Raw genomic sequence first — 18,136 nt, forward strand, 5'->3', positions numbered from 1 at the left:
AACTCCTAGGAAATCACCACGTATGTAGTTCTGTCAGGTTCTGCCACAGCCAGAAGCTCACTCAACCCCGGCCTCGCTGACCTCAGGGTAGCCAGGGCTATCCAGTGAGGTAACTGTGAAAACCCCCTCATCTCCAAAGGCCCCCTGCATTGTCATGGCCCCGTTCCTTTACCTGCGCAGTTCCCTCTGCCTCGAATGACTTTCTATTAATACCTCTTGGGTGTTGAGACTCACGGCCATCCTAAGGACCCCGTGAAAGTCACTCAAGACACAGTTATGGTGCTGGGTCCCGTCTCTCCCAACCTCTCCTGCTAGGTTGGGGGCCCCTCTCTGCCCCTCACCTCTGTTGAAGCCCATCATCGCTCTCTCGTGACACCCTGTTCGGCTACCGTGAGGGGTGGTTCACACTGCCTTTCAATCTGGGGGGCACAGTTCCAGAGCCCAGAATGGGGCCTGGCACAGAGTGGGCGCTCAGCAAACGCTTCCCCGGAGGTGAATGGCAGGAGGCAACGTGGGACGCGGAGCGAGGAGCAGGGAAGTGCTGGGTGAGGGGTGTGAACTGGTGGGTGGGCAGAGGAGGCGATGATGCGAACGGCAGGCAAGGAGCCTCGCTCCAAGCGTGCCTGTAAGTGGCTTCTCCTCCTCGCTGCTGCGGTGGGAAAGCCTAACCTTCTTCCAGGGAAGAGCAGCCAGGGAGCCTGGCCCCGGGGCCCTCACGCAGGTGAGTGTTGCAGCCACTGCTCAGATGTGGCGTGAGAGACACAGGGAGAAAGCAGGGACCCTGCAGGGCCGCTGGGGACTTCAGTCATGAGGCTGAGCCGGCTGCTTCTCGGGGGCTTCTGCTTCCAGTGCGATAGGGCGGAGCCCCTCCTCTGCCACGTAGTTGGGGGACAGTGTGGCTCTGGGATCAAGAGTGTGGGCTTTGAAACCACTTTGCTGTTCCCCTCCCAGCTCCGTCACTTTGTAAGCCACTGACCCTCTCGATCTGCTTTCCTCATCTGTGAAATGGATTGATAATAAAAGTACCCACACCTCACGAACGAGGGTTCAATGTGCTAATTTGACGAGCATATAGCAAGAGCTTCAATGAGTATCAGCTAATATGGCACACACTCAATAAATCCATTCTTCCGAAACACCGAATGACTTCACTCATAAGAGAAATGCAAATTAAGACAGTAAACTCCATTCCCCGATCAGAGAGGCAGAGATGAAGACGGCTAACACGGCCACGGAGGGTGTGGGGCAGCCCTCACATAACACCACTGATGGAAGGAGGGCAACGTGACAATATGCATCACGGTGAAAATTGCACATCCCCTCTGACTTAGCAATTCTGCTTGGGAATTTAAACTCACACATGTGTGAAATGACGTTCTATACAAGGATGTTCACTGCGGCATTGTAATAGCCAAAGATCGAAGACAACCTAAATGTCCATTAACGGGATTAACTGAATTATGGTACCGCTCTGCAATGGAGCTCGGCTATTAAAGGAGTAGGGGGGGGACTCTGTGTGTTGGGTAGATGTAGAGTGAAAAGCAAGGTGCAGACCAGAGACCAGGAGATGCCACCGTTTGTACTGACTATATTTTATTCACTTGAAGACACTGAAGGCTGCCTCCGAAAGGATACTCCAGCTCATTAGCACTGGTTGCTTCTGGGGAGGGGCCTGGGTGGGCCGGAGACGCAGCTGGCAGGGAGACTTATGCACTGAATCTCCTTATGTACCTTCTGAAGTTTATGCCAAGGGCACGTGTTACCTAACAAGGGAAAGGGGACTGGAGAAGCGCTTGCCATTTTCTCGGCACAGATAACGAAGGCCCACCTCTGTGATACCAACCACTTTCCACGTGTACCGGGGAGCAAGACAGATTGAAAAATGTGGCTCCACTTTTATCTCTACTGTGGAGTAAGAAAATCTAATCAAGAAGTTTTTGCCTTTAGGAAAGCCAGTCTGGTCTCCCTGTTGGCACTAAATTGACGCTTTGGTAACGGCAGGAGATGCCACCTGGGCACTGGTGCTGCTGTGAGGGTGACTGAAGGTTGCCTTCCAGCTTCCCTGACGATGCATTTCCCCCAGATAAAGAAGGAATGCAGCCTGCATGCAAATCTCTCTAAATTAGACACGGCCCATCTTGACGCCGCTGAACTCAGGCCGACCGCCGTGAGCGGAGCAGCAAGCCGCAGAGGAGGAGGAAGATGAAATCCTCATTTCCCGCAGGAAGGAATTCTGGCTAACAGTGCTGAAAGGCTATTTTAGTGCCGTGTTTACATAGGAAAAGGAACACCGCCTGGCTGGGGTGCCATGTCCCGGACCCAGGTATGGACAGAAGGATGGACACGAAGGGGCTTTGTTTGAAGGGGAGAGCTTGGGAAGCCCATGAGTGGCAGACACAGAAGTCGCGTTCAGAACCACAGGGCAAATGGGGCCTTTTTTCGAGCCCAAGAAGTCCTCCTGGAGGGGTGGGGCTGCTTCGTGAGGCAGAGTCTCAGCCGTGAGCAGACGCAAGAGGTAGGACCACACCCCTCGAGCCTGAGGGTGAGCAAGATTAATAATGAGGATCTTCCCCTTGTTCTTAAAGCTCTTCTCAGCCTTGAGTGGCGGGTTGTTAAAGTGAGCTGAGTTTACTCCTCGTCCCGTCTCCTTGGTCTCCCAACCCCTGGAACCGTACACCCTTTCTGAATCCTAAGGGATTGTACCTCACATTCCCCCCAAACCCTCCCATCACAAAACTGATGGAAAACGGGACCTCATTTGAAAGTGAAGGTGTGAGTTCAAACTTGCTTTTAGTACAGGGACTTATGGGAAAAACAAACTCTCAGGAGGCAGTCTAACATAGGAAGCAGGGCAAAGTGGGGGGGGGGGGCTTCCCTGGTGGCGCAGTGGTTGGGAATCTGCCTGCCAATGCAGGGGACACAGGTTCGAGCCCTGGTCTGGGAAGATCCCACATGCCACGGAGCAACTAGGCCCGTGAGCCACAACTACTGAGCCTGCGCGTCTGGAGCCTGTGCTCCGCAACAAGAGAGGCCGCGACAGTGAGAGGCCCGTGCACCGCGATGAAGAGTGGCCCCCGCTTGCCACAACTAGAGAAAGCCCTCGCACAGAAACGAAGACCCAATACAGCAAAAATAAATAAATTAATTAATACTATATTGCTTGCAATTATATAATACTATCTTGTCTCACATTTTGAAAAAACAAAAAACAAAAAAAACAAAGTGGAGGGGACTGTAGCTGAGGGGGTCAGTGGCCTGAAGCCCTACCCACCTTCTCTTCTATGTTGGCTTCTGATGCACTTGTGGGAAGCCTGGGGCTCAGGTAGAACACAGCTGGGAAACTGCTGGACAGAACTTCTCTGGATGGATAATCAGGTGACAGCAGTTGCTTCCGGGTGGGAGATGGGAAGGGAGACTCCTCTCTGCATACCTATTGTTAAAATTTGAACTTCTGTACCATGTACAAGCATTACCTGGGTAAAAACAAAATTTAAAAAGAAAATAAAGCTGAAGGACTAATGATCTAAGTACAAACCTTAGTTCAAAAAATTTAAGATTCTGAACTTATTTATGAAACAGAAACGGACTCATAGACATAGAGAACAGACTTGTGGTTGCCGAGGGGGAGGAGGGGTGGGGGAGGGATGGGTTGGGAGTTGGGGATTAGCAGAAGCTCACTATTATATATAGGATGCATAAACAAGGTCCGACTGTATAGCACAGGGAACAATCATTTTGCTGTACACCAGAAACTAACACAACATTGTAAATCAACTATATTTCAATAAAATAAATTTAAAAAAATTTAAGATTCTATAGGTTACATTTGTTGTGAATTCATTAAATCCCATATGGACAGTAGAACAGATCGAAGTGGACTGTATCAGTCAGGGACCTGTGATTGTCTCCTGAACAGAGGCAGCTCAAGGGAGGGCAGAGCACGGGCTGTGGAGTCAGACCTCGCTTTGAATGCCGGCTCCATGCGTGCTGGTCCCAGGGCCTTGCACAAGTTACTTACTCTCTGGGACCTCTCTTTCGGCTTCAGTAAACCGGGGATAATGATGCCAGCAGGGCTGCTGTGCAGGTTAGAGAGAACGGACGTAAAGTGAGTAGCACATAGCAGGTGTTTGATACATGGTCGCTATTATAATTACAGAAAAGTGAAATTAAAAAATAACTAAATCCATATGTGACTGTAGGGCAACTCTGATTCTGTAACGGGCCCTGGAGCAGGCTCAAGATGCCTCCCTGGGGAGTGCTTACCTCATGGTAATAACAGGCACACTGTCCATCTTCCCGCCAGGCTGGACGTGAGCACCGAGAGGGTAGGGCCTGCCTCACTCACTGCTCCATCACCAGCCCAATCTGGGGTGATACAGGTGCCATCTTATAACGAGTCCCCCTGGGGGGTTGCCTGGGATGGCGAACAGTTTCTCCTGGCATGTCAACTCTGGCCAGATGGTAGTGGCCGCCTGGAGCCCTGTCCCTGGGGGCTCACTGAGCAGCCAGAGCTGCTCTGACTGAATGGTGGCCACGGGACACAGCATGCGGTGTCCCTTGCAGCTGGCCTGCTGACCCTGGCTAAACACTTCATTCTAAGTCGGTTGTCCTTCCACCCCTCACTCAACGAGGACTCTATGCTCTGTGACAGAATAAAAACACACTAAAGGACCGCTGACTTCTGTAGACGAGGAGACCAGCTTTCTCACAGTCCCTGTAAAAGGGGTGAGACTGCAATTCTGAAGCCACAGACATGTGAGGGAAGGACAAAAGAAATCACCAAATGGGTATTATTACCCCCACTCTGCAGATGAAGGAAGTGAGATTCAAGAAGGTGAAGTCACTTATCCAAACTGCCACAGCTGGTAAACAATGCAGCTGGATTTGGACGCCCTGTCTACTCTAAAGTGGTAGCTCTCACCCTGACGCTAGGAACCACCTGGGGGCTTAGGACAGTTCCAGGGCCTGGGCCTCACTGGACATTCCGATTTCATCATTCTGGGGCAGGGCTCAACACTGATATGTATTTTTAAGCCCCCTTCCAACCAGAGTGACTCGGACATGTGCCCGGGGTTCAGACCGCTGCTCTGAGGACTGTGTGCTCTGCGGGCGGCCTTGCAGTGCCAGGAAGCCCTCCCTAGGGTGCTTCTGTACGAGCCACGTACCTCGTGTTACACGCCCAGGCTTTTCGTGTCAGGGCTGGAAGCCCCAGAGAGGTCCCCAGTCCATGCCTTCCCCTTCCCAGCTGCAGATGGGCAGCCTCACCGCAACCCCCAGGGCAGCCACAGTGGCCACTTTATCACTCATCTGCTCTCAGAGCCTCAGTTTCCTCACTGGAAGGGGGAGGCCAACCACTAAGCTTCCTCAGACGCGTTCCGTGAGCACTGCTGGGAAAGGTGTTGGGTAAAGGTTAGAAGGTACAGAGAACACCAGCCCAGGAATACCAAAACTAGCTTTTATTTGTCCAAAAGTCACATCGAGCTCCGTAAAAACTGTTTCTGGGGGAGGCCCAGAGAGAGTCCCTGCTGCCCAGGGCCAGGGGCCGCTAGAAGTTCTCCAGCAAGCCCAGGATGCGCTTCTGCTCGCTGTCCCGGAACTCCGGGCTCCGGCCATCCCCGATGTTCTCTGCATACTCTGGGGAGACAAAGGCAGGGTTAGGCATGAATCTGAGGCGTGGGGTCCTTCGTGGCCGGGTCACATCATGCCTCTCCCTGAACCCCAGCTCCCGTGGGGTGTGTGCTGCTCTAATGCCTCCAGTGGCAGCCACGGTGGCAGTTGTGTGCAAACTCCTTGGTCTTGCATTCAAGGCCCATGGGGGAAAGGGCCCAACTCCCCTGTCCCTGCCCGCAGTCCCCTCCTAGCTGCAGCCTTTCTTCACTTAACACACACAGTGGATGCTATTATGGGCAGATGCTGCCCAGACCCAGTGGTTCTCAGAGCGGGAACCCCAACCAACAGCAGCAACATCACGCAGGAACTTGTTAGAAATGCAGATCTGGGGACTTCCCTGGCGGGGCAGTGGTGAGAACTTGGCACTTTCACTGCCGGGGCCTGGGTTCAATCCCTGGTCGGGGAACTAAGATTTCACAAGCTGCGTGGCGCAGCCAAAAAAAAAGAAATGTAGAGTTGGGTCCAGTCCAGACCTACTTATTAGGAAGCTCTGAGGACGGGGCCCAGCAGTCTGTGAACAAGCCCTCCAGGCAGTGCTCATGCTGCTCACATTTGAGAACCACTATCTGAGGCAACGGGGATAAAGTCCTGATCAAAACAGGACAGGTGAAAATCTCTGCACTTGTGGAGCCTACTTTCTAGTGGGGGAGACAAACCGAAAGGCAAATAAAATACATAGGGTGGCTGTCAGAAGGCCTCACAGAGATGGGGGATTTGATTAAAGACCTGAAGCAGGTGTGTGGGGGAATATCTGGGAGCGAGTGGCAGAGGGGCAAGCAGAGCAGGGGCTGAGAGGGGAGCATGCCTGGACCCTCTGCGGTGAGCAAGGAGCTCAGAGCCGGGGAGGGGCGGGGCACAGGTCGTGTCGGGCCACTGTAAGGACTTTGGACTTTCCCCTGAGATGAGAAGTTATAAGAGCGTTTTAAGCAGAGGAATGACATGATTTGACTTTAGCCAGCTCACTCTAGCTGCTGTGCGGAAGATACCCTTAAGGTGGCAAGGGCAGAAGGAAGGAGATGTGATTTGATTGGTGGTTTGGTCCAAGGAGGTCATGGTAGAGGTGAGAAGTCTTCAGATTTTAGATGTATTCTGAAGGTGGATCCAGCAGGATTTACTGAGAGACTGGAAATGGGGCGTGAGAGAAAGAGATGTGGATAGTGAAGTTGCTAAGAAATACGACAGGGTAGTGGAGAGGGTGACAGGGAGCTTGGAATTCCTCCAGGGAATAAGGGGAACAGGTGTCTGCACCACGAAGGGGGGGGCTGCGGTACAGTCCACTGACATGAGATTGAAACAAATGGGTGTTTTTTGGAAAGAGGGAGGGAGAAAGAATGGTCTAGAGACGCCCAGGAGGAGCGTGGAAGGCCCCTCCTCCGTCTCCAGTGGTAAAAGGCATGTGGGAGAAAGTAGGTACCACTTGAGAGGACCCATCCCCGGTAGAGACAGTTTTAGTTAGAGCAGGAAGATAAAGGAAATACGCCTAAAGAGGATGGGAATACAGGACATGATGCTGATGACAGAACCTAATCAAAGAGTTGTAAGGTGGGTAAACATATGGTCCCGTTTCCCCTGTTATCCCAACAGAGTACTTAACACACCTCCATTTTATTCTCAAAAGTGTCCTGGCCCCCCCAGATTATGTGGTCAGCTGGTTTTAGGAGGCGGGAAGGGGTGCGATATGGCACAGAAATGATGTGTGGAGCTTAGGGATGAGAGTGCAGGGCCTGTGTGGTGACTGGGGCCCTGGGTTTCCTGTGGTGGCTCCCAGAGCACCGTGGACGGGGACGGGGGACGGAGAGCCAAATCCTCTGTGCGCTGACCGTGCCCTGCCCCCGCCCTCAGACAGGAGATGGTGCAACACTGTGGGCTGTGTTTGTATCCTGACTCTGACTCACAATCCTAGGTGGCCTTGCGTGGTCTCCCCCTCAGCAAATGCATGTAAAGAACCTATAATAACAGATGTTCAAGATACGCTAGCTCCCTCCCTGAGCCTGCTTTGCTCAGGCCAGCAACATCTCTCTCAGAGAAACACCACACATCCTTCAAGGACACCTTCTCCGCAAAGCCCCGCCCGCTCACCTCTGACTCCTGTTCCTGTCCTCAAGCCTCTGTCTCCACCGCAGGCCTGACTTCTAGATCATCTTCTACTTGTCCCCTCTCTCCCTCTAGACTGACAGCGTCATGAAGGTAGGGGCTTCCGCCTTACTTTCAGCTAAATTCCCAGCAGAGCTTGGCTGAGAGCCAACTACCAGTCTGGTGCTGTGAATAAGCTCTCAAAGCAGTGGCTCAGGAATGAGTGCCTGCGGGTCTGCCCCCAGCTCCCTGCCTGGGGTGGCCTGAAATGGAACAATAGAAAACTCTCTTGCAAGAGGCTTCTGCATAATAAAACATCTGCTCACCCAAATCAGACAAAGAGTGGGGAAAGGGAAGAAAGCCTGCAAACCCTCCCCTACCTCCCATCCCCCACCGTGATGGAGAAATACCTTGCCCCTGCCACTTCTTCATTTTTCCTCCATCCTCTTTATTACTTTGGACATGTGCCGGAAAACGGGACTTGGGATTCAGACATGTGCCAGCTGTGTGTCTCCCCCTGGAAATCATCCTCTTCTGTTAGGCCCATCCATCACCTCCAACAGCAAATGGCTGTGATCCCTTCTATTAAGTCTCCTTAAAGGGAGGGCTGGGGTGATGGGAGAACAGAAACTGGGCTGCGGGAGAAGGCTAGGGGCTGTATGTAAGTGGTATCTCTTACTCACATGTGAATGATCTAGCCGCTGCCCCAGGAGAGACAGAAATGACCATTATAGCATTTAATACCCTCAGAGGCATGGTCTGAAAGCAAGAGTCTTAATGGACTGAACTAACACTTTGTTCCAATGTATTCTCAGACCCAGGAGAGAGGGAAGTGGAGAAACAGTCTGATCCTTTGGGGCAGTGATTTTTTTCCAAGTAAAGCCAACTTCCCTGGAGGGACCTAATCTCTTTCTAGGGATGCGCAGAATAGAGGCCCAAAGTTTGTATCAATCCCCTGCTGAATCACCCCTCCAAAGGCCTTAGAAAAACACATGCCACCGCTGTACACAGAGCACTCACCCAATGGACAAGTCTCCTCTGTTGCTCCACATGTGGGGAAGGAGGAAACAGTCAGATTACCTGCTCTCTGGAGATGGGCTGTGAAGGAAGTTAGTAGGATCTGGAAGAGGGGCTATCCTGTACAGAGTGGAATGGGACCTCACATGTGGTGAACACTGTTTACGTGCCAGACATTTATCTATATTGTCTCATATAATCTTTGCAGCAATCCTATAAGGCAAAGAGCACCACCTCTGTTTAGAGATGAGGAAACTGAGGCATATTAGAGAACTGAAGCAACCTGCCCAAGTCTAGGATGGTAGAGGAACTGATATTCAAACCAAGAACATGTGTCAGAAGTGAAAAAGGCACGTCAAAAGCCATGGGGGTGGGGCTGGGGAGCCGGTCCCCAAAGTGGCATCCTCTTACCTAGGCAGTTATCTTACCCTGCCTGTTCCCCATCCTTTGGGGAAAAAATCTCCAAAGCAGCCCAGCCGTGGCAGGGCGTCTGGCTACAACGTCCTCACAAAAGGTAAGGCTCTTCAGCGCTTTGTGACCACCTAGAGGGGTGGGATAGGGAGGGTGAGAGGGAGATGCAAGAGGGAGGAGATATGCGGATATATGTATATGTATAGATGATTCATTTTGTTATAAAGCAGAAACTAACACACCACTGTAAAGCAATTATACTCCAAGAAAGATGTTAAAAAAAAAAAAAAGGTAAGGCTCTGGAGGGAATGTCCTGGAGTAAAGGGGCCTCAGCAGCCAGAACAGATGTGGAGTGGGCTGCTGGGGCCATGCTCCTTCATGCCAGGTCACTGAGTGTCAGGGCTGGCAGGCCTCTCAGAAATGTACTGCAACTGGATGGACAGGTGACCGGCCAGGGTCCCGCAGCAAGCCAGCCACAGGGCCAGGCCCACCGGGTCTGACAAGCCCCGGGTGCTCTCCCACTGGCCGTGGCAGCTGCTACCAACTGTGTACCTCACCTCTCACCCTCTACCCCCTACCCGAACTCATTCTTTGTTTCCAGAGTAGAATCCTATTTGGAGCAGACCTTGGTGGTGCCAGCTTCCTCTGGTTATTAAAGCTGCTGCAGCAGTTTATAAATATTGAACAGATTCCTCCCAGAGGTCTCGGGAAAGAGTCCTCTTTGCTCTGTGCGCACGCGCGCGCACGTGTGTGTGTGTGTGTGTGTGTGTGTGTGTGTGTGTGTAAGAAAGGGAGAGAATGCAGTAAAAAGAGAGACGCTAGATGAAGGGAGAACTTCAGGGTAGGGGAGAGGGAGAGGGGAGACAGGAAGAGCGTGAGTCGGGTTGGAGAGTGAGAAAGACGGTGTACACATAGACTCCCTTCTCGACTTCCCCAGCATTTTCAAATGCTCTTACAATAAAAGCTTTGATGGAGATCAAAAACAGGCAGCAGTGCTGAACGCATAAATATTAAAGCAAACTTTAGACAGCAGGTTTACTATTCAGACATGGAATACAAGCTGTTCTGTTTTTGGTAAGAGGAAGAGGGAGGGACACCCGGGCTGGCGGATGGGGAAGGACTGTCTTTGAGGACGGAGACTGGGACCAGCGCTCACAAGCCTGGTTCAGATCCCTGGACCTTAAGCCTTAAACACTCACCCTTGAAAAAGTGCAGGAGGAAGGGCGAGTGGGGAGAAGAGGAACGCCAATATTTTTACACCGAAAACCTTGAAGACATAGAAATAATCACAAAATAGAAACTGGGAAAGTAAAATCCTTGAGGTCTAACAGAGAGTCCTTAACGACAAGGATGCGTGTGGAGGGACTAATGTCACTTCTCTAGGAGGAGGATGTTGTGCTGGGGCTGCAACTGGGGATATAAGCTTCATCAGGGATCTGATTAAAATGAAACCTACTTAAAGGAGGAGGAGAAGGAAACTTACCCTTTGCTTACAGCGCTAACAGGGTCACATCCCTATAGACCATTTTCCCACAGACCTTTCAGCTGCTTGAAAAAGCACCACCTACCCCTTCCACCCCCACCAGGCCCTGAGGAGTATGGCCTGGGTGCTGGTCCATGGGCTTTCCTGCCAGCACTGGTGAAAGGATTAGGCCAAGGAAGGGAAGGAAGGAACCTGCATTTACTGAGCAAGTATTCTGTCCCAGGCCCCCAACTGCATCTCAACCTCAGCCTTCCTTGGGGCAGTATTCACTTTCGGTTTGTTTCTTACAGAGGAGTAAAGGAAGGCTCAAACCGGTTATCTACTAACTTACCCCAAGTTACAGAGAGCCAGAATTCTTGCTGGCCTGTGCCTCTCAGCTCTGCTTATTCCTGCGTGAGCTGGGATGTGAATCACAACGGTGACGGTAGCTACCATTATCAGGCACTTATTACGTGCCAACATGTAGGCACTTTACCTGCAGCACCTCATCTCATTCCCACAGCAACCTTTTGAGGCAGATTACCCTCATCTTATAGACACTGTGGCTTAGGGAGAGGGCAAGTAGCTGCCTAAGGTTAAACAGCCCCTCCGGGGTCCTTTCCTGCCTCCCAACCCTAGAGGCCATAGCAGCCACGGCCTGGTGCAAGTCACACACATCAACGTGTCACCGGAAGAGAAACCCTATCAGCTTCTGCAGCTTTCAAATCACAGAGGCAAAGCTCAGGTTACCAAGAGCTGAACTCAATATGGAAATACGTGTTTATGAGCTTCTGAGAGAAGACTTCAAGCCATAAAGAACACAAGCAAATCAAAGGGCCGGGAGCCAATCTCTGAAAGCATTCTGAAGTCTTTGGCTCAGTCTTTTCACCACCAGTGACAAGAGTTTTGAGTCAGTAATCCTCTAAGCTTTCCTCTGCCAAACAGCCCAGCACCACCTGATCTTCCAACAACTTTCACCAGTGACTAAAACATCCAGGAGACTCACCAGAGGCTTCCAGGCTAACCCCTGGCACAAGTATTTATACGAAGTATTCCCAGGTCACAGTGCCTACTCCATATCCAAGGACAGGACCACTCAGTGCACATCTGCATCTGCACATGGAGGTCCTTCACGGGCTTCAGGAAGCCATCTCCTTACTTACAGTCATCAACCTCCCAGGAACGGAATATACAAGGGTGGCTGCCAGGGGCTGGGGGAGGAGGGAATGGGGAGTAAGTGTTTCATGGGTACAGAGTTTCAGTTTTGCAAGATGAAAATAAGTTCTACGGACAGGGGGTGGTGACAGCTGCAATGGTTAAAATGGTGACTCCTATGCATATTTTAGCACAATTAAAAAAAAAACACCCCGAGCACCTCCTCCTCTGTGCAGCCTCTCTGGATCTTCAAGCTCCTTTTTAATCTCCAGCAGAATTAACTGTGCTTTCTTGAGTCTCACTCCATACCTTAGCACTGACTTCAATCTGCTTTGTGTTGTGCTTATTTATCTCACCTGTGATGGCACTGAATTGCCCTGGGGACAGGGCCTCCTAAGTGTCTCACTCATCTAAGGAGCCCACCTAGTGCCCTGTGATGCCAGTGGGTACTCTGTAAAGGTGGATGCCCTGAATTTTCTTTCTTAAAATGCAGTAGGAGTGTATCAGCCAATTGGTACAGTTAGAGCTCTCCTTTCTGCCAGATGGAAGACCGACTGAGTCTGGATCCAGTTTCCAGCATTAATAGTGACTTGGGTAACATCCCTTAACCTTAACCACAAGTCTTGGTTACCTTATCTGCAAAATGGAGACTGTAATCCTGCTTTTAGGACCATCGTGAGAACCAGAGAACATACATTAAAAGCCTGGCACAGAGGACGTGCTCAGGAGAGACCACTCTACCTACTGGTCCCGGATTTCTGGAACAGCACAAAGAAGCCTGAAGCACCACCTCAGCAGTACCCTCAATAAGCATTAGCTGAGCCCCTTCTCTGCGCCAGGCGTGGGCCAGGCACCAGAAGGTAAAAGCCAGGACGACTGTCACTGCCCTTTCAGAGCGCGTGGTCCTTCTCTGGCACAGAGACCACCGTCCCCTAGGCGGGCACCAGAGGCCTTAGGCCAGAGCTGCTGCGAGTTCAGGGAAAGCTGGACTTTGGGAGCACTGAGTAAGCAGTCTGCAAACCAAGGGACTTTAGTGAGCCATCAATTTTCCCCAGCTCTCTTGGCACCCCCAACAGAAAAGGAGGGAGGAAGATCGTGAGAAAGGGGACTGAAATATAACGGGAAGAGTCCCCTGCTGGGCTTGCCTCATCAGCGTTTTCCTGAGACCTCAAGGGATACATCAGCTGTCATCCTGCCAGCAAAACTTAGGAAATATATAGGACATAAAATCAAAGAAAGAAGCTTGCATCTAATTAGCACGTTAAAAAAAAAAAAAAGGAAGCAACCCAAACTGAAAAACAAAATTAAAATCAAAGAGGACAGACTGATGAGCTGGCTTTCTTTGTGAGGCTTTGTTTTTTCGTGCATTGTGATGGAATGAAGGGTGGAGGCAGGAGGGGGAGGGCGTGAAGGCTTTTAAGAGGTGGGCCTGAACAGAGACCAGACGCCACCCCTATCCAGCCCTGCGGTAGCCTCACCCCTTTGCAACCCCAGCACTGCTCGGAGCTTGCTCATTGCACCACTTTCAGGGGCTGCTGAGAGGCAGCCTGTGGCACAGCTCCACCGCCCAACACCGCAGGCAGATGGGCTTCCTGGGGCCAGCGAGAGCCCTTTATTATAACCTTAACCTTCCATCTGGAGAGAACACTTTCTCTTGTTTGTTTTCAGTGGTCAGCGTCCTGTGAGGACTTCTTTGACCTGGGCAATGACATCTAATCTCCTGGCTTTAAATATCACCTCCATACTACTGACTTCAAATTGTCCAAACAAGCACCTCTCCCGCCCCAATGAGAATGTCTACTCTCTGCTGGCCAACAAAGGGATGCAGGTGCTACCCGTAACCCAAACTCACTGTGTACCCAACAGAACTCGAGAGACTTGCCCAGCAATACTCCCAACCCCACCCAATGCTCCAGCCTCCCTCACCCCCGCTTGGCCTCCACTGATGTGGCAGAGTCCATATGAAGGCCACTGATGTCCTGTGTTGGACGTTTGCTCCTTCTGCCTGGGACGTGCCTTTCCCTCTGGGACACCATTCCAAGTCCTGGGACCAGCCTCTCCTCCCCTGGGATTCCTTGGTATGGCCTGTGCCTCCATTACTGCCCCCTTATCACTCCCTTAACGCTGTTCACAACTTTAACACAGCACCTAGCACATCATAGTTAGTTTCGAGTATCTCTCCCAGCTAGACCATGAACCCTCAAGAATAGGGATCTTGCTTATTTATTCTTCCTTGTATCTCTAGTACTGGATACAGAGCTTGGCACCCAGCAATGCCAGCTGAGTAGTTGTTGGAGTGTGTATTTCACTTAGCTTGATTATGGTTGGTCATTTCTACATCTATGTTCCCCAGAAGACCATAAGCTCCATGAGGGCAGGTGCTGTGTGACACCTTAGTAGCACAGTATTAGCACTGTGCCGAGCCCTGAGGAGAGTCACAGTAAACGTTTGCCAATTTAAATTCATGCAAGGGTAGGGTTTAATTCAACAATGTTTAAAATATTCACCGGGTGTCCATTATGTGCCTGGCATTGCTCTAGGTGCTGAGGAGACACGGAGAACGAGCCAATGTCCTTACGTCACGGAGCTTACATTTTAATGTATGAGACACACAAACCAAGGAAACAAAGACATAAATAAAAGTAATTACAGACTGTGATAAGGGCTAGGAAGGAAATAAACTGGGTGCTATGATGGGAAATAACACATGGAGAGAAGTGGATTGATTCAGGATGGAGACTGGAGGCAGACGTGGCAGCTTTACTAATGGATTGGCTGTGAAGGGTGATGGCGAGAGAGCTGAAGGGCCGGACCTGGGTCTGGAAGGAGGGATCTGAGAGTCTGGACAGAGCGGGAAAAGAAAGCAACAGGGGAGAGGAACAAGAGTGGTGGGAATGAACACAGCATCTGTGCAGGCTGCTCACCTGCTCACCTGCCCAGACAATCAACAAATGTCTATTCAGCACCCAGTATGCACCCAGTGCTTTAACAGGCACTTGGGGAATAAACTGGGATCTGAGGGAGACAGAGGCTGGCTCACAGCAACTGGAAATCCTGAATAACCTCAGGTATATGTGTTAGGATCTCTGAAAGAAAAGCATCCACCTACTACGTGTCAGCACCTGTTAAAAACACTTTTCCTTTCTCAGATCACTGTTTTGATCACAGGAATGGAGGTGCAGGGAGAAGCCTAAATGCAGGAGAGTAGAGCTGAGAGTAATAAAAAGTTCTAATTGAACATGTGGGCGTTGAAAGTAAATGCCATTTAAAGGCTGGGGTTGCAAATCACCACAGCTGCACATTAGGGAGGAGGTGGCATGACACCCTGAGCAGTAACTCATGCGAATGTGACACTGAGAAAGAGGGAGCACCCATGGTGCCACTGTGGAAGATGCTAGGCCAGGCTCATGAACAAGTTCCCCCTTTCCTCTTTCTGAGGGAGAAGACAATAAATTCCAATGCCTTGAAGGCTCCATCTACAAAATGGGCACGACGGATTTACCATCCCCACCCTCCTGGGAGGGCTGTGCTGATCATGTGATTTCCAGTCCTATGTTTTCACTCACACTGTTCCTTTGTTTTGGAATGTCTAAGACCCAGCTCAATGTTACTATTCCCACAAGGCTTCCCATGGGGTTTTAGCCGTGCCTCACTTATAATGCTGCTAATGATAATCATCATCATAATAGTTCATAATACTCATAATAGTTCACATTTGCCAAGAACTTATTAACTTGAGATATTTTCCATATATCATCTCATTTAATCCTTTTACCTAATCTATGAGGTCCCAGAGCAGTTGGATACCTTGCCCAAGGTATCACAGTAAACAGCAGAGCCAGGATTCTGTTTCAGGAGCCAGATCCCAGAGCCCATGGCTCTTAACTTCTCTTCACTTTATTGTATGTATCATTTATCTCCACATTTCATCTCCCACATGTAACAGGAGTTATAAGCCACTTACAGGCAAACCCTCTGAGTAAATCTAGCCTAATCTCTCATCTTAGAAGTGGGCAGGACAAGGGTCAGAGAGAGAGAGATGATGTGCCTGCAGTTACGTCCATCACGACTCTCTCTCTGAACTCTGGCATTATCAGTACTATAAAAGCCAATACAGGCTTCTAGACGCCATGTGTGTTAGTCTGTGCTAAGTGGCTCGAGGGTGGAACTGCACCACTGAGCTGATTGAGAGCATGCTCACCGACTGGAGGCCCCTTGGGAGCCATTCCAGCTGAGTCAGGCCCAGCCAAAGATACAACAGCATTTGAGAGACCCGTTGGGGTAGGTGAAGGAAATTCGCCCAAGCACTTTCTGTGTGCCAGGCACTACACTGGATGGATCATGTAAGTATCTTGTGAACCTTTGCAAAATTTCTTCTAGATCATGCTCACACAGCTGGCGGAAGGCAGTGCTAGCACTGGAAAGCAGGCATGCTTTTTCTACTATACCACACTGCCTCAGATTCACTTCCTTCTGCCTTAATTCCAGGTAGTTCTTGTTAGTTCCTTGTTTTCTTCCCCTAAGAAAGCAATTTCCTTCCACTACATGCAGCTTGGAACTAGATTTTTTTGTTTATTTCTGGTTTGGTGTTTTTTTGTTTTGTTTTTAAATTTCCAACACCTAGTGCTCCTTGTTTGTTATGTGTTTTTAAAATTCTGGAACTAGAGGGTTAGAGGCAGAGAATAACTAGGTTAGTCTTCGGTATTCTGACAAGATGACCTGGACACACACTGAACTGGACAACACACTTAAGCCTTCAGTGCAGAGAATGTTATGCACCAAATTCCAGGGATATTGACAGAGACAGAAAGCATTGCGTAATTTCCCTGGAGCCCCAGACACAAGCAACGTGCAACTCACCCTTGATGATGTGCCTGACAATTTTGATGGAGCTTCCACGCATATTTAGGATTTGGTGAACCCTCTGGCGAATCTAATAAGGAAGGGGAAGAGTGGAAAGAGAAAGAAAAAGCATCATTTGCCCTGGTAGACATCAGAATACGTCATTGAAAGTATTCACCTCACCCCCTGAAAGAGAGGGCCCACATAGAGTGAAGGAATTCAAGGAGAGTGTGATTCGCTCCATTCTACCTAAGCAGGTGGCAAGCAAGGAGTCAGGGAAGGAAGGGCCCATCCAGGGGCAGCTCCCTCCTACCTGGGGCACGTTGGCATTGCAGATCTCTGCCATGATGTAGCAGATGTGCTGGAGAACAAAAAGCCCTGCATCCAAGCGCCGGAGGTAGAACTCATCCTCAATGTCATTGTCTATGATTTCTCCACGCCGGACCATGTCCTAGAAATGAATGAACGTTTGGGAATAAAAGCCACACAGTGAGTGAAGGAGGAAAGAATAGGTTTCTAGTCCACCCATAATACACAGAAGAGTAGTAACTACAACTACAACAACAAAAGAAAACCACTCTGCCTCGATTTGCCTCCTGCTTCTCCCATTACTCTAAAGTATCTTATGTTCTCTTGTTGGCCCAGGGAGTCAAGATTAAAGTCCATTTTTCCTATACAGTTACTCAGGGCCAAAATGATCTCATCAACATATTCAACCTGAAAAAATAAGCTGATGGGGACACAAATCTATTCATCTGCTTCTACTCATTCTTTACTCTTTCGTTCCAGCCTCCATAAATAACCTCTCTACAGATATACTTAATTCTCCTTCCCTTCCAAATCAAGTTAACCTAGGGAAGAGAGCTGCTTTCTCTACGATTCTGTCTTGGTATCCTGGTGATGGCACAGGTACCCAATCTGTGTGTCCCTTTTGGCTTACATTTTGTTAGATGCAAAATGTTGCCCATCTTTCCATTTCATTCCACAAGTTCAATACTCCCTCAAGGCCAAAGTCCTAATGAGTGATGCGAGTCTCTTTCCTAAACTTTTGTAACCCCAGACCTATCAGACTTGCTGTCCCCATATCTATTCCTCTCTAGTAGATTCTTTAAAAAAAACAAAAACAGCTTTATTGAGATACAATTGACATACCATACAATTAGTATAGTCAGAGTTGTGTAACCACCATCACAATCATTGTAGAGTACTTTCATTCCCCTCCACCTCCAAAGTCCCTCATCCAGTGGATTACCACCACCTTTGCCAAGAGGGCTCTTCTTCCCAACTCAGGGACTTTAGGGCCTTCCTTCCTAGGGATTCTGGGGTATCTCTCAAGCCAACGCTATTTTTAAGCTACCTCTCTTACAGAGCCTTAAAGCTAAAAACTCCTCCTTTCCAAAATTCCTGACAGCACCCTTGCAGGTCACTCCATGACATGACCTCTTCTGGCACGTCATATTCACACTGATTTCAGTTATCATCAGCTCCCTGTTTCTATAGCTCCCT

The 18,136-nt window shown here is 49.9% G+C and overlaps 1 protein-coding gene and 1 long non-coding RNA gene across 2 annotated transcripts in view; both read right to left on the reverse strand.

Annotated features, from left to right (window-relative positions):
• Positions 1 to 5,434: 5,434 nt before the first annotated feature.
• Positions 5,435 to 18,136, reverse strand: part of CTNNBL1 (catenin beta like 1) — a 172,778-nt gene continuing 160,076 nt past the window's right edge. The window contains exons 14-16 of the mRNA XM_027078332.1: positions 16,944 to 17,081; positions 16,649 to 16,721; positions 5,435 to 5,634 (exon numbers count right to left, since the gene is read on the reverse strand). Of these exons, the coding sequence (XP_026934133.1) occupies positions 5,546 to 5,634; positions 16,649 to 16,721; positions 16,944 to 17,081 (300 nt within the window). The 3' untranslated portion in view covers positions 5,435 to 5,545. The remainder of the gene's footprint in view (positions 5,635 to 16,648; positions 16,722 to 16,943; positions 17,082 to 18,136) is intronic.
• On the reverse strand, positions 6,618 to 16,642 carry LOC113605214 (uncharacterized). Its single transcript, XR_003427105.1, has 2 exons — positions 8,154 to 16,642; positions 6,618 to 8,006 (listed from the first exon to the last, which is right to left on the reverse strand). It is a non-coding gene; the product is annotated as an uncharacterized LOC113605214 (long non-coding RNA).

This window comes from Aethalodelphis obliquidens, unplaced genomic scaffold (genome assembly GCF_003676395.1).
Source record: "Aethalodelphis obliquidens isolate GAN/ISIS:26980383/991018 unplaced genomic scaffold, ASM367639v1 scaffold42, whole genome shotgun sequence".
Lineage (NCBI taxonomy): Eukaryota > Metazoa > Chordata > Mammalia > Artiodactyla > Delphinidae > Aethalodelphis > Aethalodelphis obliquidens.